We start from the raw sequence: 26,855 nt of genomic DNA on the forward strand, positions 1-26,855 counted from the left end.
GAGACTTGACGTTTGTTAACATCACTGCTTGGCCTGTCCTTGATGGGATAGTGTGGGATGCCGTTAGGTTTCAAATTCATGGCCCTGCCGAGGTTGTTAATGTCCCAAATGTACTTAGGGTTAATATGGGGGATGTGGCGAAACAAAACATACGTTCTGATGATTGTGATGTTCAGGCCGTAGAGTCCTTGTTTTCTGATTTGAAATACTATGCTGCCTTTGATGCTGAGGATTTATACTTAGAATCTGCTAATTATGGTGATTTGTTTTGCTTTCAACATTTTGGCAATCACTTCTTACACAAAACGGCTTCCAGAAGGAATACTGTAAATTATACACAATGGGAGCATTGCCCAGCGCCTAAACAAGGCAGTTCGAGTACTTTTTTGAAAAAGTACACCTATTTTACTGACTTCAATCAGTCAAATCCCGAGTCGTTTTATTTCAGAATGACACAGAAGCCTATGTCCAAGGTTAGACTTACCGACTCCAAATTATTGTACTCGAAGTCCTTTATTGATCAGCTGGCTATTGGCGGCTATGAATTATGGAAGGAAACTATTGACTTAAAATCTGTTTGGGGTTCAAAAAACTGGCAGGTACAAGGCTCAGAGGCTTTGCACCGCGCTTGTCTCATCCTGAATCATATGTTGTTTTTGAATTCTTCTATTTCACAGACAACATGCTTTGGATTGGCTACTTCTAAGAAATTAAATACTCCGACCATACCTGAGTTAGAGGAATATTCGGGCTGGAGTAATTATACTCAGTTTTCGATTAGGGACTTGCAAAGCCTATTGTTGAATTCCTCCTTTAACATATCCAGTATGGATCCAAAAGGTTGGCTGGTGTGGCACAGAAGTGCAGATTCATGCCAGCAACGGTTTCTGGGTTTATCTGATGGCTTTACACAGTTCAGATCTGATCCTCGTTTTGAAACCGAGCATTCTGTCACAACTTACTCTGTAGGCAAATTGTGTCAAAATTTGCTGAAACATTCAACTTTGTCTGTGGTTAAGTTACATCTTGCAAAGCTAAATGATGATGTAGATTTAAATGATTTCATAAAGGGCCCAGCTAGTGGAAGATCAAAGAGATGGATATATGCTGTTTACAATGAAATCTGGAAGACATCACAAATTGAGGCTGCGACACGCCTTAGAGCTATAGATCAAGCAAATCTAGAAAAAGTGCTTGCTGTGGTAGATAATAGTATTAACATGCTTTCTTCCCGCATTTACACTTTACATAATATTGTGTCTTCTGTTGTAGATATTGTACATGATGAGGTGTCTGTGTTATACCATGGTCAGAATCAATTACGTTCGATCATGCAATTTGCGTGGACCCTTCAAACGTTGAAAGCTGGCAAGGTGCCCTGGACCTACATGAACGTTTATTCTCTCTTTGCCCCTTTTAATTTGACTGACAAACAGCGCTTGCTTTCCATGCGAAATGCTTCGTTTTCTATGTTACATATTGGGAGATTGGAGTCCTTGCCTTTTTCTGTGGCAGAGGCCAACGATGCAACGTGGCTAATCCACGGTTTGATAACTTTGCCTTTTGCATTGTATAGGTTTACAAATTGTATGAAATATGTTGCCATAGGTCGCTATGAACCCTTGGGTAGCGCGTTTCTCCATGAAGTCTGGTCCCTCCCTTTCACTTATAGATGTTTGAAAGACGGACAGGAGGTTTATCTGAATGGGGAGGAGTGTACAGAAACGCCTGACCATTCGCTAATGTGTAGGCATATACAATTGCACGGTTCTTGTAACCAGGACCGGCCTAACTTAGCCTGTGTTTTGAAAGGGACTCCGGTTCCTGCATTCGCCCCTACTTTTACCCTCTTGGGAAACGGAAGTTATTTACTTTTAAATAATGAAGATTGTTGCGGGTTAATTAAAGGTGTAGCTTATGTGGTAACCGTAACTAAGCGTGTAGTTTGCTGCAGAAATGTCCTGTACCCACCCACGTATGAAAATAGGGCTGTTTCCATCTGGCCGCGCATCCCAACCTTGAAAGCAGAATTCAGCGGCATGAGCAGAATAAGGGCTCTATTGTCCCAGAAAGAAGTAGCCTTGAGTTCGGCTAGGGAGACTTTCGTTCTTCACATAGCTAACACCCGGACTGAGGTTCAGGCCCTTTTAAATACTAATTTGCCGTTCCATTTCAGCGAGATGGTACATTCTATCTTTAACGCGTCCTCCACATTTGGCCTGGCGCATTTTTTTAAATCTGTTAGCAGTGGTCTTGTAACTTCATTTGAAAAAATCTTTGGAGTCATCCCTGCTTTCTTTCATTCCATTATTTCGGTTTGTTTGGTGGATTCCCGGTTATCCTGGCACTAGCGGCAGCGGTTCTAGTGATTGTTTGCTTCCTTAAATATGGATGCCCCACATGTGGAAGGAGCAGCCCAGCCCCTCCTGGCGCTGTTTCGCAACCGGATGCTTGAATATTATGGCACGCTGCCGCTTGCGATATTAAGCACGGCATATGGATTATCGTTTCGGTTTTCCTACTTCACCTGTGCCCAGCCTGTGTTTCATTGCCTAAGCTGTGATTTTGACTGGGCCATTGATTTGTGTCTCTGCGGACCGGTTTCTCCTGAAGTCGACTTTATTCAGCTGATGAGTCCCATCGTTACTCACGAGTTGGTTTGCACTGGCGACAGGATTATGGCCTTAGCAGCGATGCATGGACTAATGGGTCCTTGGAATATTCTTACAGCAGCGCAAGATTTCTTGGCACTGAGCTTTCTTGAAATCCCACCGAGTTGTCCTCTGATGGTAATAGAGGCTTCAGTATTGGGAGAACACGTTTGTTCTTTTCCCCTTTTGAATTGGATGGCTGAACTGTTTTCGGATGAAGACGGTGATTCCCTGTTGGAGGCTGTTGCTGCATATTTTGCATATTCGGTCTTGCCTTGATGAACCTTATTGGTTTGTGATGATGCCCCACTTTTTTGCATTTTTTCACCTCCCAGTCCTATTGGCTTGAGTGCTGTTGATTTCTGAAATTGACATTTTTTATATTTTTGATTGATTACTGAAGTTTTTTATACTTATGTGATTGTTCATGGTTCTTGAACTCTGCTTTCATGTAGTTGCCCTTATCTTATCCTATCCGTCCTCGGATCATGGGGGGGTGTCATATAGCTACTGTATATCTTTATAATGCGTTAAGTTAGCATAGGCTCATTACAGGTTTAAACGCCATTTTTTCCTTTTGCTGCTTCTGCACACGACACTTAATTGTTGAGTTAGCTTTCAACCTAGTAGTTCGTTGTGGTTTACACAAGAATAATATGTTATTACTCTGATATCAGCTTTGCTTAATAAACTATGTCTGTACAGAGAGTGCTGAAGCTTCAGGAATAACACGATACAGAATTGTTATGAGGTCTGATCTTCGCGCCTTCATAGACATAACATAAGTGCAGCTTCTGCCAACTTTGGGCTTTAGGCGGGTTTTATATTGCTTTGCTTGAAGCACAAACACACACTTGATGCTGTTCGCATGCAGAGAGAGCTGGTGTATGCTGATGTGATCTCTTCATTCTAGGATCCTGAGGTATGGGCCCGCCCTTTCAAAACCCAAAGAGACCTTCTTAGCTATTAATATAATATGTGTGTTAGGGAGGGTGAGAAATAAGTGTTGTTAACCCTTATTCATTACAGCATGTTAGCATGCTGTCACCATTTGCTTTCTATGGACTAGTAACTATGCTGATAACTTTGCTTCTGATAATATGTCTCCTTGTATTATCTAAGATACTGCGCCTGAGAAGACGGCATTAGTAAATAAATATTTCAAATGTGCACGTGTCCTCATTTACTCCAAGTTCTGGTTTGAAATGATTGTATAACTAAGGAGTGCTCATGTGTTCCACGTAACCTGAGGTTTTGTAAGCTCATGTTCTGGTTTGTCTAAACATTGGGAGTTTGTTATGACCAATGAGACACTGTAGCTAGCTCGGTAAGGGATTTGTTGGGTACTGAGGTGAGTTTTGGGTCCCCTAATTCGCTGAGGTTCCAATCCTCTGTGCACAGTTCTGTGGGAGAACAGAAACCCTGCTACAAGACAGAAGTGCTCCTCATCGCAAATAAAGATGAAAATCCTCAAATACTAGATTGGCTCAAAGCTTTAAATGCCCTTAATGTTCCTCTTGTACCTACAACCTCCGTCAAATCCCTGGGGATCACTTTTGACCCCAAACTGGACATGAAAGAACACATCTCTAAAACTACCAAAAGTGCTTTCCTTAACCTGAAACTTCTCTACAAACTGAAACCCTTACTCTCCACGAAAGACCTGAGACAGGTCTCTCAGGCACGGGTACTCTCCAGAATTGACTATGGCATTGCTACTCTGACTGGAACAGCCAAATCGCACCTGGGACCTCTGACCACTACCCTCAACGCCACAGCAAGAATGGTCACGGGAACAAAGAAATACGAACACATCTCCCCGGCTTTCAAAGATCTAAAGTGGCTCCCTATTGACCAACGAGCCAGCGTCAGCACAGCTTGCCTCACACACAAAGCCCTGCATACAGGCAAACCAGAATATCTTGCCAACAAACTCAAAAGATCCGATCAGTCCAGGAACCTCAGAAGCTCCAACACGCTCCTACTCATTCCTCTGAAATCACAGAAACAGAAAACATCTAGTAAGTCCTTTGCGGGTAATGCTCCCAAGATATGGAACTCCATCCCCCCCATATCAGAATGACCGCCTCCAGGGCGTGAGTGTCAAACAGTGACACCTCTTGATATTGTAGGATCAGAAGTCTCACTGACCCTATCCCACTCTGTGACAAGTGAGAGACTAGCATTCAGGGCCGAGCTGTGAACTGAAAGCAGCCCTGGCAAATTTTGCCAGACCAGCCCCCGTCCGGTGCGTAGCGTGCGAACGCAGTGAGCGTGCCGACTGCTTTTGGGGGGTTTGGGGAAACAACAGACCAAAATGGTGAATTTTACAGTACATTTCTCATTACATATTCAATAGTATCAACTTTCAGAGCACAATACATAGTAGATGATGACTTTACAGAGCACCAGGTTACCCACCCAGTCATATGTACCCATAGACATTATTTCAGAGAGCACCAAAAATAGACACAGGTAGACACAAGTCAAACACATGATGTCAATCAGATGTACATACAGCACGGAATCAAAGTAACACACAGCAAAGAAACAGTGTCACACAATACATATACAATACATAAAACATGCACACTGTGACACTGCAGCATACAGCACAGATACAGGGAAACACAGATCAAAAGCACAATGACAAATAGCACAGAAAACAGTCACAGAACACAGAGTACAGGGCAGGCGCATAGTGATACAAAGCACATAAGTCATGATGGACACCACACAGCACAGGGATACAGAAGAGATCACATTACAGCAAAACACACATCTGTGGCATGCACGTACCTGTTGCTGCTGAAGACATCACTGTCACAACGAACATCTAACACACCCAGAGTGTACCACAGCCACAACTTAACCACCAGACCTCACCCTGGCCTGTTCCTGCTTGTGAATATGATTATTAATGCTCTGGGAACATTTATCCACAGCCCGGTCTGTTCCTGCCTGTGAAAATGATTCCTGTTATGGGAACATCTTTCCACAGACCACAGTCAGCCCTGGCTGATTCATCCCGGTTGATTTATCCTGGGTCTGCGCTGCACAGTGGAGTGGAGTGAGCGTGGGCGGCCATGCTGGCCACAAATCACATTTTAATTTTGATGGTGAGAATTCGGGGTCAGGGGTGGAAGTCATTATGCCCTCCATGCTGCATTCCTTCCCTCCCTCTGAGACGTCTCCCTCCCTGCTCTCTCACAAGCAGGATACATCGACATAGCTTTTTTCATCTCAATTTTCAGCCATGAATCCGATGCACAGAAGTCACGCTGCTGTGCAACAGAGCTACAAATATTGCAAATGACAATAGCTTTTTTCTTATGAACCGATTGATGGAACACTGTGTTTTCTGCCTGGGGCAAAACAACTGCTGCTTTTTTCTTTTGCTGTTTGATTTTCTAGGCTCGCCTCCAGTGAGGTCAGCCATTTACAGAAGGGAGCCGTCTACTTGCTCAATGCCTGTTCAGAAAGTAGAAACAGCGAGACCCTCACCCTTACATCAGTCCTGCCAAGTATCATGCTTCAGGCATTAGACTAACGCATTTAAGTGTGGTGCTCCGCTTCACCGCACTGAAATGCATTGTCACGCATTATAGGTATAGTGCCTAGCTGTCAAGCAGTTAGCTATGCCTAGTACTTTTAGAGCAGACTGGAGTGGCTGGCAGCAAGTGCTGTGTGCGTGCTCTGCTTGCGAAGGCTTGTGGCTCGTTACTTGACGACGACCTGTATGGCTCATTTGACTTGGAGTTAGTTAAAGGCAGGCTGGTATTGCCCAAATCATGGTGCAGCACTGCTTGAAGAACTTGCACAGGGCAGCCGCAGCGTTGCTCAGATTCAGTAAGTTTAAGTTTAAAATCATTCACAATTGACACGGATGCGCACTGCAAATTCGAGGGGCTATGTATACGGAGTTGAGGGCAGCCGTGGCCCGTGGAGGGAGTTGCGGTGGGGCAGACAGGCGGGGCGGGGGAGGGGCAGGGTGGGGGGTGCTAAAAACTGGAATATGGATAATTTGAGGTAAGTAAACAATGTAATAAATAAAACAAATTTCGTAGCGCGCGCTGTGTCGCATTTTGCAATGCAGGGCACGCTATGAAATTCGTTTTATTTATTAAATTGTTTACTTACCTCCAATTATCCATATTCCAGTTTTTAGCACCCCCCACCCTGCCCCTCCCCCGCACTGCCTGTCTGCCCCACCGCAACTCCCTCCACGGGCCGCGGCTGGTTGAGGGATCATTGCAGCAACAGCTAGGGCTTTGCCACTGGATTCAGGTGGTGGGCGGCGCATAGTGATACAAAGCACATAAGTCATGATGGACACCACACAGCACAGGGATACAGAAGAGATCACATTACAGCAAAACACACATCTGTGGCATGCACGTACCTGTTGCTGCTGAAGACATCACTGTCACAACGAACATCTAACACACCCAGAGTGTACCACAGCCACAACTTAACCACCAGACCTCACCCTGGCCTGTTCCTGCTTGTGAATATGATTATTAATGCTCTGGGAACATTTATCCACAGCCCGGTCTGTTCCTGCCTGTGAAAATGATTCCTGTTATGGGAACATCTTTCCACAGACCACAGTCAGCCCTGGCTGATTCATCCCGGTTGATTTATCCTGGGTCTGCGCTGCACAGTGGAGTGGAGTGAGCGTGGGCGGCCATGCTGGCCACAAATCACATTTTAATTTTGATGGTGAGAATTCGGGGTCAGGGGTGGAAGTCATTATGCCCTCCATGCTGCATTCCTTCCCTCCCTCTGAGACGTCTCCCTCCCTGCTCTCTCACAAGCAGGATACATCGACATGAATTTTTTCATCTCAATTTTCAGCCATGAATCCGATGCACAGAAGTCACGCTGCTGTGCAACAGAGCTACAAATATTGCAAATGACAATAGCTTTTTTCTTCTGAACCGATTGATGGAACACTGTGTTTTCTGCCTGGGGCAAAACAACTGCTGCTTTTTTCTTTTGCTGTTTGATTTTCTAGGCTCGCCTCCAGTGAGGTCAGCCATTTACCGAAGGGAGCCGTCTACTTGCTCAATGCCTGTTCAGAAAGTAGAAACAGCGAGACCCTCACCCTTACATCAGTCCTGCCAAGTATCATGCTTCAGGCATTAGACTAACGCATTTAAGTGTGGTGCTCCGCTTCACCGCACTGAAATGCATTGTCACGCATTATAGGTATAGTGCCTAGCTGTCAAGCAGTTAGCTATGCCTAGTACTTTTAGAGCAGACTGGAGTGGCTGGCAGCAAGTGCTGTGTGCGTGCTCTGCTTGCGAAGGCTTGTGGCTCGTTACTTGACGACGTCCTGTATGGCTCATTTGACTTGGAGTTAGTTAAAGGCAGGCTGGTATTGCCCAAATCATGGTGCAGCACTGCTTGAAGAACTTGCACAGGGCAGCCGCAGCGTTGCTCAGATTCAGTAAGTTTAAGTTTAAAATCATTCACAATTGACACGGATGCGCACTGCAAATTCGAGGGGCTATGTATACGGAGTTGAGGGCAGCCGTGGCCCGTGGAGGGAGTTGCGGTGGGGCAGACAGGCGGGGCGGGGGAGGGGCAGGGTGGGGGGTGCTAAAAACTGGAATATGGATAATTTGAGGTAAGTAAACAATGTAATAAATAAAACAAATTTCGTAGCGCGCGCTGTGTCGCATTTTGCAATGCAGGGCACGCTATGAAATTCGTTTTATTTATTAAATTGTTTACTTACCTCCAATTATCCATATTCCAGTTTTTAGCACCCCCCACCCTGCCCCTCCCCCGCACTGCCTGTCTGCCCCACCGCAACTCCCTCCACGGGCCGCGGCTGGTTGAGGGATCATTGCAGCAACAGCTAGGGCTTTGCCACTGGATTCAGGTGGTGGGCGGCAAACCTGCATTCCCATGGCTCACGGCCTGAGCCAAGTTGAAGTAAGTAGTAGTGATGATACGTGCTGCAGTGCAGCAGTGTGCGTGTCATTTTCTCAGAAATAATTTCCTTTTCAGCAGCGCACGATCAGAAAGCTCTGCCTGCAGTCAGTAGTTGCCGCCCGGTCCTGTTACAGAGCTAACTGTGTAGTAGTTCAGAAGCCCTGGCATCACTACAGGCAAGACTACAGGCTGCAGGCTGTAACCAAAGTGTGGCTGCATGCACCACAATATTGAGTTGATCATAACAAGTTACACTGCCCATTATGTAGCCTTGATAGTACCGAGACTGTCGCCTTTCTGCCTTGTGAGACATCCCTATACAGTGATTGCTTAGGGGAAAGCATTTCCTGCAATTGAAAAGAGTAAGTCTGGAGATTAGGTAAACGGTTCTTAACCCAACTAGTCATGGAACAAGAAGTGCTCAGCTGTAGGTGTCGCGACCACTACGAATTTGCATTTCAGTGAATGCTGCATTTTAGTGAATAAAAGATGCATATTTTATTTTCCCCGGCCGAAAGGATTGCTTTAATCGGTTATTTTTTTCTTGTTTGAAGCAGCCCTATGTGTTTTTTATTCTGATCTAAACAGAACAATAATTCATTAAAAGGCTGTGCCATTTTAACATGTCTGACATGCACATTAACCCCTTAATGTCTGAGGCAAGTTATTTTATGGGCTGTCTTTATTGATACTTGTCTGGTGTTGCTGTTAGATTTCTAGTACTTTGATAGACCGACATCAACTGTGCGCCAATGACAAAACACTAAAATAATTACACAGTTGACAACTGGTTGTTAGCTGTTAAATAGCCGGGTCACCACTGCTCTTAGGGCCAGATGCATCAAAGGGTTTTGCCCATTCTGTGTCTATGGGTAAGTGTGTTCATGCATGTGGCCCTTAGTTGTTCTTTCGTTCCAGTTTTATCATACAGCATGCAAGGGTACTTTAGATCTTACTAGACCAGTGCAAAACTCAGATATGAGGTGGCAGTGATTTCCAAATATGGGTCCTAGTAGTCAGATTGATCGGAATCTGAACAATGCACGGACAGTGTGAGTGTGTAATACATTTTCTGGTTCTCGTTGTATGATAAGATGTGAACCAGTGTGTAACTATTCCATCAGAACTAAATCTTGTGGAGCGTGCTCAAAAAGATTTCATGATATATAATGTGAAATACACCTCTGAGATCCATAAGAAGCTTGGATCATAACTGTTTTGTGTTAAGTGCCTGGCAAGCATCATTCACAATATTGTCCATTACAGTATTGGGATTGTGTCCATCGTAGAAAGCATCATAGAAGACTGACTGGAACTTAATAAGTAGTTACATATTTTAATACATTACCCCTATGTTCCTCCCATGCTTGAATTCCCAACAGTTTTGGTTTTCCCGGACTCCACCTGACACTATCAATTTCAAGTTTTCCCTTCCAATAAAAGGCCCTCGCCTGGCACCCTTTTTCCCCATCTTCTCTGCGGATACCTGATTTTGTCCATGGTGGTGCAGCCTAGTGGGCTACTGTTGCTTTCATTGTTGATGGCTGTGAGTTACTGTGGGGAGTGGAGCTTTGCTCATTGAAGCTTAGGCGGGTTGCTCTGAGTTGGTCGGCTTTGATGCTTCCCACATCTGAGCAGCCAAGGACACTGTGTTGAAGTCTGGCAGTTGCGGCTGTACTTCCATGTTGGAGTCCACGAGTCGCGATGTTTGGGACATGCTGTGCAGAGAGCAGGGCTCTCATGCAGAAGGACCTTAAAAGGGTGATTAGCCCCCTTCGGCATACATTTCTTGTTTTTCCTATTGTTACTTAGCCTGCTTTTTATAGGGAGACAAGTTCTTTCTGTGTATTGGTGAGGTTACCCTGAGTCCTGTGTGGTTTGTGCAAGAAGTTAACACTGCTAACAAGTTACATTGGTTGATTTTGCTCACGAGAAAGTGTCACTCATAGTTGTTGAAATGGCACTCAAAATTACAATGAAATTATGAAAATGTCAGACATGGCAAACTGAAACCTTGGCAGCTATGTTACATAGACCTGCATTCAACTATAAAATATCACTTCTTTCCTTGGAATAATTAACAACATTCCAAATGCCCCAAATAATGTTTGCTAAGTTTTTTTTTTGCACATACCATCAGATTAGGCCTCAATCTGATGGTATGTGCAAATAAATGCATTGGGCCTGTAATTTACTTTTGCAACCCCCCCCCGTCTGTCAGTAGGCCGCGATTAAAGTAGGAGAAGGAACAAAGCAGCCAGCCAGCCAGCCAGCCTGCATTAGCTTAGTTCAGTTCAGTCTACAGCTCCCAGGCTGCTCCCTGGGCTGCCGCAGATGTGCTTGACAGGCACTAGGAGGAGCATAAAGTTCCTTGCGGTTCCGTGCAATACCGGCAACACCGGCAACTTCTTCACGGGGGAGACTCCAGCTCCCAGACTGCTCTCTGGGCTGCCGCAGCTGTGCTTGACATGCGCCTGAAGGCGCATAAAGTTCCTCGGGGCTCCCGCTTCGTCGGACCCGTGCAATACCAGCATCACCGGCAACTTCTTCACGGAGGGAGACTACAGCTCCCAGACTGCTCCTTGGGCTGCAGCAGCTGTGCTTGACACGCGCCAGGAGGCCCAAAAAATTTCTTGCGACTCCCACTTCGCGGGACGTGCTCGGGCGCGCCCTGGCCAAGGGCGGGCCCGTCCTTGCCCGTCAGTGACTGGAAGAGGCTGGGCTGGGCCACCCATCTAACGTCAACAATGGGTAAGCGAAAACAACTGTGCAGTCAAGATCCGGGTGGGTAAAAGCAAAAATACAAAAAAAGTCGGAATCTATTATATCATATTTAACCTCGGCGGTTGGAGCCCTAAACAAGGAAATCGCTAATGCAGAAAAAGAGCTGGGTTTGGCACCGAGCCAAGAGCCAGATGAGGGGAATGCTACACCCGACCTTGTGACAATAATTCCCGTTCCCTTGGAACCCACTGTACTGATAACGACACCGGCAGTCGCGCAGGGCACTCTAGCATGCAATGTTGTTCATACTGGGGGCATGTGCGACGTCACTACGGAACCTTTGTCTGTGTTGGAAAAGGCACAAAAAGGGATGTCCCTGGGGCCCGCTGGAAAAAGGAGATCCACCAGAAAAACCTGCAATGCTGTGAGCGAAAATACTGACTTGATAGTTCAGAATATGATGGAGAAGATCTTTACCCCAAGGCTGGAGTCTGCTCTCATAAGCATAGCTAAAGACATTATTGACACTTTGAACACTTGTGTTGCTGGGATTTTGAAAAAAATTTGAGCATATTGATCCTTTTTTAACAGCTGCGAAACCTCTGCTTGTTTCTCCTAGTTCAATTATGCTCCCTAAAGCCCAGCTAAAGACCAGGCTACTCACAGGTGTAGACAACTCTGGTGGCCAACCACTTCCCCCTCACGAGTAAGGTCAGAATCCGGATTAATGGAGAGAGTTGGAGCACACCGGGGCCCCCCTAAGAGGTGGGGAAATTCCAGCCATCGCGACAGGAATTCTGTGGACATGACAGCTAATGCCCAGACCTTGGTTACTAGGGTGCGCCCACCCTCAAATGTGAGGGTTGTAAAACCCAATTGCTGTAGTCTTAATCTCCCCCCAGAGGAGACCCCTTTGGTTGCGGTCCTTGTAAGGGTACCACCACTTGGTGCTGAGGATAATGAATCCACCCCTGCCCTGTTACTAAAAGCTAAAAAATGGTGTGAACAATATTGTACTGGAAACACCGAGATCTCTTCTAGCAATAAAATGGCCAGATCGGTGGGGTGGGTGGGTAATCGCCCGAAACAATTTGATGGCGATTGTTCCATTGTTAATTTTAACAGATGAAATGCAGCTGATAGACTGTTCTGGGATGCCTCGGACCTGGACCTGTAGAAGTGTAAGGGGGGCATTAGAGCCCTGCCATTGGGTTATCATTATCCCCCAGTAAGACGATCAAATGTACTTGGTAAAACCCACTCTGAGGTATATTAGAGGAGGCCCTATCAGTCTCCTCAACGCCTTGTTGAAATTAAAAATCTGGAGCGCCACCCAGAAAGTTTTAGTGTTAGAAACATAATAGTCCCGCAAACTTTCCCTACGCAAAAAGGCCACAAAAGAGTGGGCTTAGCCCTATCAAATGGATTTTCTCCACTGTCTCAGCTAGACGAGAATGATTGACTAGAGTTACCCCATGATTGTCTATCTGATCCCAGTAATAATCTCTAGCCTATTGACATAGAAGTTGCCCCCAACTGTAAGATCATTAGCTGGAACATTGCGGGGCTCAGATCTAAAAGGGATGATCCTAGCTGGCTTGAGTTTATAAAAAAACCTGACATTAATGCTCTCCAGGAAACATGGGATAGGGAGAGCACCTTTTGGCTGGATGGGTTTAAAACGTACTGCTCACCTGCACGTCCTACTCCGGCAGGTAGAGCCAAGGGGGCCTTAGCGTTCCTTTTTTCTTTAAAGTTAAAAGGGTCCATGAAGGTGATGGAGGTAAGCTCCCATAATTGCCTGATAATAGAACTATGCACCCCCAATTGCCCTAAAATATTATTAATTCATTGTTATGACTCTGGGGAATAAACATTTATGAATGAACACCTATCTTATTTGATTTTTTTTTTAGAAGTGTATAGATTGAAGCAATCCACTTTTTATTATATTATACTTATGGGCGATTTTAATATTCATCTGTGCAATCTGAATTGTTATGTTGATGATCACTTGCGCCCTGATTATTCAGTGTCACCCCACTTTAAGCACACGCAAAAGGGGAGGCTCTGGAGGACCTCCTGGCAGGAGCTGGCCTCTTCGAATCTGGTTTCAATGATTTATCTGAGCGGGTCGCAGTAATTCTTGAATTAAACAAAGAACTGGGTCTTCTGTGCTCACTGGTTAGGAACACGGGAGTTAAACACATGGCAATAAGTGACCAGGGCAGGAGGCTCAAGTGGTCCAAGGTAATTCCCGAATCTTTCTTTGATAATTTATGCACGAAGGCTAAAAATGATATCGCAAAATGCGCGGATTATTCCACCCCAAAGGCTGAGGTCATTAGAGCCTTTGAAGGTATCTGCGACAAGGTAGCAACTGACCTGACTGTTAAAACGAAACCCAGATCTAACCCAGGTGAAAGGTGATTTGACGAAAACTGCTCTAGGGCCCATCGAAATTTAGTACAAGCCCTGAAAAATAAACCAAGCGGCAGGGAGCAGATAGCTAGTCTCAGGAAGCACTATAAGCTAGCGGTATATAATCATAAAAGTGACATCAAATCAGAGGCCTGGAACGCTCTAATGTCTGTTGAAGTCCTAAAGGATAGCTCAAAGTGTTGGGCTATTGTTAACAAACCTTTCTTCTCGGGTTTAGAGAATGATATCCGGGAAACTAATATTTCAGAAGAGCACTTTAGGATTATTTATGGATCAAGCGAGGTTCAGGATCCCTCTTCAGCTTCAGATATACATGGTGTTTTACCTTTATTGGTTTTTAAAGAGGCGTACATTGAAAAGGCTATAATAGATACATCCGGCAATAAGGCACCCGACCCTGATTGTGTCCCCAGAGACCTGTATGAAGGTGAACCTAAATTTTGGGCAACAATTTTGGCAAATGTGTTTAATGCTTCAGTTGTGCAGGGGTTTCCTGCATCTTGGTACTTGTCTACAATTATACCAGTTTTAAAAAAAGGACAGAGAGGAGATCCACGGTGCTACAGACCTATGTCATTGATTGGCTCTGCCGGCAAAATTTTAGGTAAAGTGATCCTGGCTAAAGTCACTGATTGGGTAAATGATAATGGGGTCTTACCCAATCTCCAGTATGGTTTTAGACAAGGCAGAAGCACCATGGATCAGTGCCTTACTTTATATTTATTAATAGGCAAATACACCATAGCCAAAAAAGGTTCTTTGCAAATGGCTTTTATGGACCTTATCTCCGCATCCGATCTGGTAAACAGATCGACGCTCTGGACTATTTTACTTGATATGGGTATTGATTCATGTTTGGTTCACTTTTTAGCTCATTTACATCGGGATCTTTTAGCAGCTGTCAGGGTCACTCAGGATGGCAAATGCACCAGACACTTCAAATCCGGCAGAGGTGTCCGCCAGGGTTTTAAATTGGCGCCATTACTTTTTACCCTTTATATTAATGCCCTAGATAAAACCCTGGATCAGGCTAGTTTAGACATTCCGCCCGTAGGGACTAGGACTATTCTGGTCCTTCTATACGCGGACGATGCAGTTTTATTATCCCGAACTGCCATAGGCCTCCAGAGACTGTTGGATGCATTTGGGGCTTACATGAAATCCCTGGATCTGGTTTATGTCGAAATCACACGTCATGACAATGGGCCAAAGTAACAGAAAAGATAAAACTTTTTCATGCAATGGAGCTGAGGTGTCCAGAGTGACCTCTTTTACATATCTAGGGGTTTTATTCGATGGTAGAGGTTCCTGGGTCCCCCAATATAAAGCTAAAAAAAATGCAGCAGTTAGATCTACGTCAGCTTTAATGGGGTTCTCACAGCGATTGGGAGCCAGGCCTTTTGAAACTATTCTTTCCATCTATAGATCTTAATGCCTGGCTATTGCTGTTTATGTCGAAATCACACGTCATGACAATGGGCCAAAGTAACAGAAAAGATAAAACTTTTGGGGCTACAAACAGCTGGCAGGGATGCAGTTGGCTGAAAATAAATTGTTATGTACCCTCCTGTCTGTGCCCCAAACAACCCCTACTTTTGCCATTCCTCAGGAATTGGGGTTGGGATATGTGACTGACTCATTGAGACTGGCTCCCTTAGTTTGCTGGATTAAAACCTGGCTCAATCCAGAGATAACCTTGAACCATCAGATCTTATGGGACTGTGTTGACCTGGATAAAGCCAGCAGCATTCCGTGGCTGTCTTACGTTAAGTGCATGTTTCTTAAATTAGGGCGACCCAATATTTATAATGTCCCAGAAGGGATCAAAAAAGATGATGTAAAATGAACTGGGTAAGAGTGGTCTGCTTAATTCAGACACTCTGTTCATCACCACCCCCTTTTCTGAATCATTTTGTCCACCATAAGCATGGAAGGGTATACTCAGATGTGGGTCCCTTGCTCATTGCACCATCAGGATTCAAGCAAGCCGGCTGACGACGGCTGAAATGCCAGAAACCGGTCCCCGGAAGCTTGTTTCCTTCCCAGTATAAGAATTGGCTTGGTAGTTTGGTTTGCCCTGTTCCCATCATGCACTGGGACAGGAACAGACTAATTTGCATGTAGCCAGGTTCTGAGCTGGGATGGTGCAGTGAGCTAAAAAACGGTGATGGATCAAGCCCTGATCTTTGGACTGGGTAAGAGTGGTCTGCTTAATTCAGACACTCTGTTCATCACCACCCCCTTTTCTGAATCATTTTGTCCACCATAAGCGTGGAAGGGTATACTCAGATGTGAGTCCCTTGCTCATTGCACCATCAGGATTCAAGCAAGCCGGGCTGACGACGGCTGAAATGCCAGAAACCGGTCCCCGGAAGCTTGTTTCCTTCCCAGTATAAGAATTGGCTTGGTAGTTTGGTTTGCCCTGTTCCCATCATGCACTGGGACAGGAACAGACTAATTTGCATGTAGCCAGGTTCTGAGCTGGGATGGTGCAGTGAGCTAAAAAACGGTGATGGATCAAGCTGTGATATTTGGACTGGGTAAGAGTGGTCTGCTTAATTCAGACACTCTGTTCATCACCACCCCCTTTTCTGAATCGTAAAATGGGTGAAATCACAATTTTTTAAAATACTGACGTTGGAACGGGAGGAATGGGAGTTACAAAAACCTTTGGTTAGGGCTCATTTTCTAATGAATTCTTCCCCATTAATTCAGCCCTGCCTGAGAAGTGTGTCCAAGCCTTACCATCATTGGCTCCTGACTAGGTTCCGCTTCAATATGATTCATTTTTCACTGAGTAATCTTACTGGATGGTGTAAATTAGAGGATATTGGCCCATGTCAGTGCGACAATTTTTCACCACAGGAAACAATGCACTTTATCATGTTTTGTGATTTTCACATTGGCATACGGAGGAGATTTCTAGTCCCTCTATTGAGGGGAAAGGGCTTCCTACAGGTTAGACCAGCTTTAATGCATCTTCAATTGCTAGATGATACATGGAATATTTTTAACATTGCTAGTTTCCTTGTTGCTACTGTCCGCCGCAGGTAAAGGAGATTTCCTATGAATAATGACGTATGAATTTCTCAATTTTTATTCTAATGTACTTGTTTTTACCTGATAATTTTCAAGCTCTGATGAATTATAGATCTCTTGTAGGAATGTTATACCTTTTACATTGCTAATTGTATTGAATGATAATACTCCTGTTTTCTGTTTTGTGTATTGTACTTTTATGATTTTAATTAATCGAATAAAGTGGTTTGACTGACTGGCTGACACCCCACTGCGCGAGGCGCGATGCCCGCCCAGTGCCAACAGTGCCACCCTCACCATGAATCATTAATTCATGCCAGAAAAACTTACCTGCTATTGGCGCTGGTGGCAGACAGAGGGTGCTACGGCTAGCCTAGGAATAATTAAATTATGGCTGCCCGGAGGCTCCGGTCAAGTGCGCACCGTGCCTGCATTGTCTCAGTCGTCACTCGTGATGCTGCAGGGCAGGCAGTCACACGCACTTTTAATTGCACTGGCCCAAAGTGCATGCGGCATGATGACATCAGCCGCACCCTAAGAGAGGCGCGCAGACGCAGCAGAGGCAGAGACAGTGCATCATTCTGCGCACAAGCACCTCCTCCTCCTGATGGAAACTGGTGTGTAAGCGATGACGTTTTTGCCCAGGACCTCACAGTGCAGCTAAGTGGTAAAACTATGATTCTGGCAGATTCTGTCAGTCCCTTTACACTATCAGATCTGGGACGCAGGTGCGTGTCAGACTCCGACAGACAGTCAATCAGACTTCTCTCTGAATTGGGACTCACCTCACTCACGGTCGGACCAAAAATTGGCCCCAGCCAAAAAAACGACTCCCTGTCGGAAAACCGGCCCCCACCCCATTCAGCCTACCGGGGATTGCCCGGTGACCGGAAGTACCAGTCTGGCCATGCTAGGATTCCCTCATTGCTGACCTACTGAGGATATGCAGCAGTCCCAACCCTCGTGGGACCTTTGAGGCTTTCCTTTCCAGGAACTGCAGTGCAGGTACATTTTAGTTTTTGATTGTTTGGTGAGTATGTGTGTTTATGTATGAATTTGTTGTGAGTGGTGTGAATCAGTGTGTTTGTGCGCATTTGTGAACGCATTGGTGTAAGAGACTTAGTGTATATGTGTGTGTGGCTAGACCCGCTCCCCTTATGGCAAACATTTCTGGCCGCCACTGTATGACCTGGGGGTAGTAGCAATATGGGCAGGGTCCTGCCTTATATAATAATCAATATGGCATTTTATTCAAGATTAAGCCTTCAAAAAAAGTGCAACTAATGAGATGTGCCTGCATTGTTGTGGCACAGTGGGATCCTTCAATCATATCATCTGGAAATACCAAGCAATACAAACATACTGGCAGTCAGTGCTAGATTGCATGTCATGCTTGTAGGGGACTCACATACAGGGCACACCAAAGCAAATTCTTCATGAATATATGATGTTACAATGCAAACAATTACAACGCATGCCTTACAATTCGGGTTTTACATCGCTGCTACCTTTACATGCATGCCATTACAACACATTTTTAGAACTGATCTTTACAATGCATTCCATTACAATGCATACCATTGCAAAGCATACCATCACAACCCATAATAATTTTAGAGTAACAGTGGGGTAAGTGTTGGATAGTGTAGGGGTAAAATTTACTATTCCCACTCCAGAGAGTGCAACAGTAGAATAAGTGTTGGATGCATTGTAATGGTATGCGTTGTAATGGCATGCATTGTAATGGTATGCATTGTAATGGCATGCGTTGTAGTGACATGTGTTGTAATATCTGTGTTGTAATGGCATGCAAGGGAAATACAGTCAAGCTGTAACACCCACGTTGTAAAGGTTGTGTGTCGTAATGACTGCGTTGTAATGATTGCTTCCCATTCTACTTAACATAATAGGCAAGGAATTCACCACAATGCACCAAAAAAGCTAGATCGCACCTAGCCTGGTGTTAGGAAATGATATATTGCCTGCAAGTGGGGGGTAGAGGAAACACTACACAGAAGAAGTGGATCAATGACATGGACTGGTGCAAGGTCAGGGAATAAAATATGAGGGCAGGGGCTACCCTAATAAATGGACTACAATTTAGACAACTTGGGAGGCAAGCATTGCATACTGAAGGAACTAGTCCAGTCCTGCAAGTTGAGTCGATTAAACACTACTAGGATCTTTGGTTATAGACACGATCCATTCTCTGTCAGCTACCCAGCTGTGTACTAGTATGTTTATCACATTTTCAAAAAACGCCAAAGAAAACAAGTTTGACGTTTTTTTATTAAAAAAAAAAGCCTTCTACGTCTGTCATTTTTGGAAAACCGAATAGGTTCTATGTGCTGAACTGAAGTTGCCATTTAGAGTGCTTTATTGAGACACAGGTTCAGCATGGAGCACCATGCTAAGGGATTAACATCACTCCTGGTCCATCAGCCATGCAATAGAACAAAGTGAAGTGTGACGTCACGCCTCAATTCCCCCTGCCTGCGAATCATACTGTAACTGCCATTTGAAGGACTCTGAACTAGCATGAAGTGAATAATGGTGCAACTGTTACATTCTGGCAAAGTAACACCTTATGTGCTCTGTGGTGCTGATCCCAGAGATTGCAAACATTAGGCCCAGATGCCCTGAACCGGCTGCTCCTTTGATTGCTAAGCCATTGCTAAAGAGTCCTCGCATTAACACCGGTGTATCATTAAGAAACATTACATGCTGTGTTGGAAATGAGAGGGATCAAGGTAGATTCTAGATTTGGCTGGTATTATTGAGCCGGGATCGAGTTGGATCCAGTTAAATATGTTGAATTTGTCCCTGTGTAATTTGAGAACAATAGGCCACATTCAACAGTGCTCGGGTTATATCTACTTTCCATTTGGAGCAACCTGCAGATGGTGAGGGTTGGGGATTTCCTACTTTCACTTTCAACTTTCACCAAAACAAAGACCTTTCTTAAAGGACCAACAGCCTTTCTTTTATTTGTGTATGTTATAGAGAACAGCTTGTTATCACTTCACAAAAACTTAGAAGAAAACAACTTGAGAAACGACGATTTAGAAGCAGGTTTTTGACTTTGTTCAACTGTATGTACTGGACGAATGCAAGATATATCTATCAGTATGGGTAATTAGTAGCACTTTCTAATTTATTTTTCTTTTTTTAATTCTCTTATAGCCCTACTCATCCCAGTGTAGGGTGTCAAAGCATATTAAATCACATGTACACATTATACAGAGACAATAAATCATACGTGTGTAAATCAAAGTACTTAAAATGGTCCATAACATTACGAGGTGTAGGAGTCATTCAGGTAGGCATAAATGTTAAGAATGCATGTCGGTAGAAACACAAAGTCAGGATTTAAAAATATAGTGGTTTGGGGTTGTCTGTGATAATAAGTCTTTATTACAACCCAAAGAGTGATTTTTTGGCAACCTTAGAATAACAACGGATTGGAAAAAAAATATTTTAAACCTATCCCTTGCAGTTTGCATTCAGCTCCTTGAGGCCAGTGCATAGCTCAGCATGCTACAGGATTTGAGTTTATGAAATGCAAGTATCAAAAATGACCTCTGTGTCAAAAGCAGTGGTCCACTAAACTACCCACAAAAATACACATCTGTGAACTGCATGTAGCACAATGTATTTTGAAGCAGGCATATTAACCCTCTATGCTACTTTACAAGTTGAACCTGTGACTAGGCAAAAACAATCTCACAGAAAATTCCTGGACACAGAGATCTCTGTAGTAGGTTACTTGACCCTATAAGAAATTTTAAAATGCAGAACAGATTTATTTTTATGTTTATCCTTGTTGCCAATTTCTTTGTTGCAGAGTGATTAAAGAATAAGGGCCTCATTAGCTAGTTTTTGACACAGGGCAGCAGAGCAGGTCACTACGCTCTGCTGTCATGTGTCAAACGAAAAGTACAGGAACTTGCTGTTTCTATGAGATACAGCAAATTCCTCTTCTAATACACTGGTGCACAATTGGTTGCCTCATGCCAATGCAGGTCTGTGTTGGAGGAATGATTGCGTTTGTGCAGGAAGGGGCGCGTTCCTGCACAAAAATAATCAATGGTGGCTCCTCCTATATATGCTGCAGAATGCAGTACATGAAGAGGACAAATCGAGGAGATTGTAAATCTGGGAATGCATCAAAATCCATGGGTGTTGCTTGGGGACACCCACAGCAAAACCCATGGAACGCCTCTTTGATGCAGAGTAAGGCAACGCATAGACATGAGCTGCTTTGCCTTACTCCATATCTACAAGACCTTGAAATCCACGCAAAGTGACTTTGCGTGGCCTTGTAAAAATAGGTCTGCACTCTCCCTCATCTGTGCATCAAAAAATGTGGCACACCGGCAGAGCAATGGACTTGTAAATAAGCCTCTAAATCTATAAGACTCTGGGGGCAGATTAATGATGACTGGCGCATCCCTGCAAATCAGCAGCGATGCGCCAGGTAAGATGCGTCACACAACGTAAGGTGCGTCACACAAGTTTCTCCTTGCGCCACCACAGATGCAGCGCATTTACTATGTGGCAAATCGTGGCGCAAGGATAAACAGATGTGTGACGCATCTCCCGTCGGAAGGGTGGCGCATTGCTGGAGTCGTGTTGCAAGCGCGACGCAACTCCAGTAATGCTCGTGGCCTGCCCATACATAACGTGGTGCGTCGCGTCTTACACCTGCGACAAGCAGGCTCAAGGTTTTGATGCCGTGGCGTTGGAAAAGTGACTGAGTGGAATCTTGTAGATTTCACTCAGGCACTTAACCGAGGATTTACTGCACCGGAACGCCCCCCCCCCCCGAGCCGGAATGCCCGCATGAACCCTGACACAGGTTTCATGTGGCACAGGGCTTTACAACGTGACGCATCTCCCTAGATGCGTCACATTGTAAATAGGGCGCAACGTGGCTCAGGGGGCTGGGAAATCTGCCCCTCTACTTTTAATAACTCCTTCCTTTGTGACTCCTCCCCCTTTCTGTTGCCACACTTTTACCCTCAATGTATGAGTTCCAGGAGCACATTTTTCATATTTGGTTATATGTAAGCCCACTGGATTGTTTCTGTGACAACAGAGGGTTTGTGTTTCACATTGCAATTATGTATTTTTCTGACCAAGACATCTTTGCAGAATTATCGCCCCCCCCCACCTCAATCCTTACACCTTCAAACCAACACATTGAACTATGAGTACAAGCCTGTAGGCAGCTCTTACCAAGGGGTCCTGTTGTGTTTGGAGAGGTGGCATTGCCTGGAAAGAAACATAAAGAGGTTGGTCATCAGATATATAATATTGAACTTACAAAGAAATACCACACTAACAACTCTTTAGCAGTCTGATGCACCAGTGCATATATTTAAGATAATACACATCAGTTTAACTAGAAATAGCATAAAAACAAAACATGTATATCAGGCTTTAAGTATTAAAGCCGAGGCTAGTTAGTGGCTCAGTTCCTTGAGACCACCATAAACTCAGAAAAGAAGAAGCTGATTACATGAATAAGGCACAAGTACATAAGAGTTCATTTATATATTAAACCATGTGTTTGGATTCCTTGAGACTCTGCATCTTTAAACACTGAATTAAAAGCATTACAACTACTGACCACATAACTGAACGTGAAATGTCCGCTGTCTAATAAAGTTATTTTAACACATTTTCATCTGCAACTTTGAGTCAATAGGGATTGCTGTTCTATGCAGTATATTTCCGTAGACTGGGTTTAGGCAACTTTTTGTTGTACTACTGTGAATTCTTGTGAAATTTGACAAACCTATGGTTGCTGAATTTTACAGGCATGAAACTTTGGGGCATAAGTACAAGGACTGGCTAAAACTACTGCTAACGCTAGTTAGCGGCAGGTTTCTTACCGCTGTGTACCGCTGAAACTATTGCCTTGTTAGCGAAGCCACGAGGCCTCGCTGGTCCTGCATCTGGAGCCTGGATGTCTCGCTGGTCCTGCATATGGAGCCTTGAGTGGGATGTGGAGGTGCTGTGGAGTCGATGAGCTGTGGTGGTAGACATTGAGGCGCGGCGATCGCCCTTACCTGGTGGTGAAGTCTGGCAGGGCGCACGGCGACACATTGCTGACCTGTGTCAGAAGACCTCCTTGAGCCCCTTGGAGCTGTGAATGGAAGAGGCACTCCTGCGCACCAATGTAGGGAGATCTGCAGTGCATACTGCGATTCACCACTACACTGGGGTGCACTGAAGGGATTACCAATGGTGGGCGGTGCCTCTCAGCATCACAGGTCTGATGAATTTGTCCTGGCCGGAAGCTGTGGAGGATGAGGACCCTGAGCTGCGCCAAACTTGTGTGGTGGGTTGCGCTGCAACTTCACGCCTAAGGGGGCCCTGCTGCATCAACTGCATCAGGAGGTTCCCCCGCAGACTTCGAGGTGACAGCTGTACCCAGGCTTGCGAAATACCACCTGGCTGAGGCTCCTGCTGGCTGAGTCACAGATTTGGAGAGACCACGAGCAAACTCGAGAGAAGGCTCCGGATGATACAGAACTCAGCAGCCAGACTGATCCTAAACCACCCAAAAGGACCCACACCACCCAGCATCTGAGAGACCGTCACAGGCTCCCCATCCAGAAAAGATGCCTATTCAAACTACTGGCACACGCCTACAGAGCCCTCCTTGACCAAGGACCAGCATACTTCAACCACCACCTGAACTTCAACCAACCATCCAGCAACGTTCACTCCACCTGCCTTGCCCTGGTACAGACTACGTGTATCCGCCCTAGCTACAGTGGAGGATGCTCCTTCTGCCACATCGCTGCCAAGTCTTGGAACTCTCCCTCTTCACCTCTGAACATCACCCTGACTGGTGGACTTCAGGAAGAAACTCAAGACCTGGCTATTTGACTAGCCCAGCTTCACAGCGCCTGAATACCCTCAAGGGTGATAAGCCACGCTCTACAAATACTGATTGGGTTGATTGATGCCATTAATTGTGTCATACAATAGCTCAGTTTTTAACTGGGTTTTTTTCCAGTAAACAATAACATTGTGTATTTATGGGTCCGTGTGTTTGCGGGCCATGGCCCAAATCTCTATTTTATTATAGGTCAGCTAATATCAAGACTCTTTTTCTATTAAAATCCATTTTTTAAGTTTGCTTATCACTTGGGTAGTCTTTGATAAGGTTGCTCAAAACATCCATTGAAATAGCATGAGTGACTAAGTTTCAGCAGGATAGATATTATGCAGCTCCATCCAGGAGGCAAAAAATAAAGGGGTTAGCATTTTTATTGTAAACTTCCATTGGAAATTTGCTGTCTGCTTCAGCACCCATCTCTGAATTGAATTACAATGGATTATGTTGACCGCATAGGAATATGCCACAAGCCACTCAAAAATTATCCATTGCTAGCAGCGACGGCATAAGGCAAAAGCGCCTGACCAAACTAAGGACTGCAAGGCTCTGGATTGTAGGTTGGAATTGTACTGGCCCCTGGTCACCCCTGATTTAAGGGAGAACTTGGCCACTGGCGACCTCAAAGAGAGTACACCCTACATGATCATAGTTCTTTTGACCCAAGATAGTTACTATACTAGGGTGTCGATTCCGATCCGGTAAAATGCGCTCCGAATGGTCGTACGGAGAGTTTTTTCCCCGTACGAATCGTATCCGTAGACGTCCCGTACGTACGATGAAGTACGATCCGTACTAGGTGCCGAACTCCGTACGAGTCGTACAGGACTCCGTACGACTCAAATCTCCGTACGAATCTCACTCGGAACCCGCTGTACGTGACATCGCGGCACGTTTTTACGACCCAGCAAGTACGATTCGTGTCGGGTACGCGCCGTACGACCCTTTTCCTACGGGAGCCGAAAACAGTCGTAAACGCAGAGTTCGTGCCGAAACAGGTACGGAACGCCCCCCCCGGGTACGGCACGTACCCCCCATGATCGCAGGGGTACGCGCCGTACCCCTGTGCTCATGCGGGGTACGTGCCATACATCCAGCGTACATGGGGTACGCACCGTACCCCATGTACAGTGGGTGTACAGCACGTACCCCATGTCCGCTGGGTGTACGGCACGTACCCCGCATGACCACAGGGGTACGGCGCGTACCCCTGCGATCATGGGGGGTACGCGCCGTACGGTGTGTAGGTGATCGTGCGCTTTTCCGTACGAATCGACGTGTACCATACGAATCGCGTCCGGGTCGGCCGATCGGGATCGGAATCGTCCGGTCGTACGGCGTCTGTACGAGTCGTACGGAAACGGCTCCGGATACGATTCGTACGGACGGGGATTTTACCGGATCGGAATCGACCCCTAAGTGTGATATTTACTGTGTTCTTGGTTACCAGTTAACTGGGCAAGGGAAGCTCTCTGGCAAAATTGGGTTGCCGAGGTGGGTGGGTCCGATGGGTTATGGGAGGTTGTTGTTATGCCATTTACACCACCAGTTATTGCAAATGGTGTTTGATTGATGACCTCACACAAACAGTATACAACGACATACATTAACACACTGCGGAGTAGGTAACACAACACAAGTAACACCTTGGAGCATTTCCTGTCAGAGTCCTAACATTCAAAGAAAAACTAGATAAGTGCTAGCATATTTCGATCGGCATGATATCCAGATTGCACTGCTCCAGGAGACACACCTCATGCACTGCTCTAAAACTCATGTAGCAACAAGATGGACTAGGCTAAAAGTATGGAGAGGGGATTTTAATACCATCCTCCATCTGTTGGAAGACCGTTCGGGCGTCTGCAGGTGTGGTAGGCAGGTGGGCAGCGGCGGTGCTCCACGAGGGGATGCAGGACCATGGCCTACAAGATGCATGGAGGGTGAGAAATCCAGATGGGAGGAGGGGACATATCACTCATACATTCATAACTCCTGGTCGAGACTTGATTTTTGGTTGGTCGCAAATGATGTGAACACACGGGTGTGCAGTATTAAGCATATTCCCAAATCACTTTCTGATCATGCGCCGGTGCATGTGGTGATAAATTTTCCCGGAGTGGAGTTACTGCAATTCCAATGGAGACTGCAGGCATCTGCTCTGCTAGACCAGGTCTTCCTGAGGGTCTGAGACGGCATAGCGAGATACTGTGATACAAATATAGGCTCGGTGGAGAGTGTGGACACACTATGGGAGGCGTTTAAAGTCACGATCTGTGTGACTTGTATGGGACTCCAAGCTGGCGTTCTGAAATCAATAGGTAATCACATGACACTGGTAGAAACAAAGTTAGCGGAATTAGAGAGAACGTACGACTGCACTCCAGATCCTGAAGTGCTAGCACAAATACATGAGGGGACTACAGAATACAATGAGACTGCGGAGCAGGAAGCTAAAGATATGGCCTATAGATTGACGGCACACAACTATGGCGAGAGAGGTAGGCCGGGCAGGGTGCTGGCGCGTAAATTCACTTAACTGTGGGTGTAGGCTCATATAGTGAAGGTGGTAAGGAATGAGGGCACTTCATGTTATGACAAACAGGTTATCCTGAAAACGTTTGTTACGTTCTATGAAGATATGTGTGCTGCTCTGAGCTCTGCTACGGTATCTGAAATAAGCAACTATCTAGAGGACATAGCATTGGTATGGCTTTCCCAGGGGCAAATGGAATACCTATCACACCCACTCACCATTGATGAGATAAAAGAAGTAATAAACAAACTCCCAAACAGTAAAGCATCTGGGAGTGATGGCCTACCAGGTGAATTCCATAAAGAATTCATACAGCTGCTAGCTCCGCATCTTCATGCAATGTATAAAGAAGCCTATAAAAAACAAACTTTAACTGACTTCACTCTGTAAAACCCTAATAGTCGCGAAGCTGAAACCAGATAAGCAGGCCTTCGCAGCCCAACTCAAACTCCTACTACGGGTTATGGTTCTTCCAGACCAAACTGCCTTTATCACCGAGTGCTCCACCGCACAAAACTTGCGAACCCTTTTTGAAGTTTTAAACCTGTTGGATGGTGCTGAGGCATTTGACTCCATCCAGTGGTGCTTTCTCTTTACAATAATCCACCCTACG

At 45.3% G+C, this 26,855-nt stretch overlaps 1 protein-coding gene across 1 annotated transcript in view; it reads right to left on the minus strand.

The window, feature by feature from the left end:
- LOC144769151 (transmembrane protease serine 9-like) overlaps window positions 1-22,790 on the minus strand; it is a 1,211,004-nt gene extending 1,188,214 nt beyond the window's left edge. Inside the window, exons 1-2 of the mRNA XM_078653156.1 lie at window positions 22,697-22,790; window positions 22,038-22,073 (exon numbers count right to left, since the gene is read on the minus strand). Coding sequence (XP_078509282.1) covers window positions 22,038-22,073; window positions 22,697-22,790 — 130 coding nt within the window. The remainder of the gene's footprint in view (window positions 1-22,037; window positions 22,074-22,696) is intronic.
- Between the last annotated feature and the right edge of the window lie 4,065 nt (window positions 22,791-26,855).

The sequence above is a fragment of the Lissotriton helveticus genome, chromosome 7 (genome assembly GCF_964261635.1).
Source record: "Lissotriton helveticus chromosome 7, aLisHel1.1, whole genome shotgun sequence".
NCBI classification, from domain to species: Eukaryota; Metazoa; Chordata; class Amphibia; order Caudata; family Salamandridae; genus Lissotriton; species Lissotriton helveticus.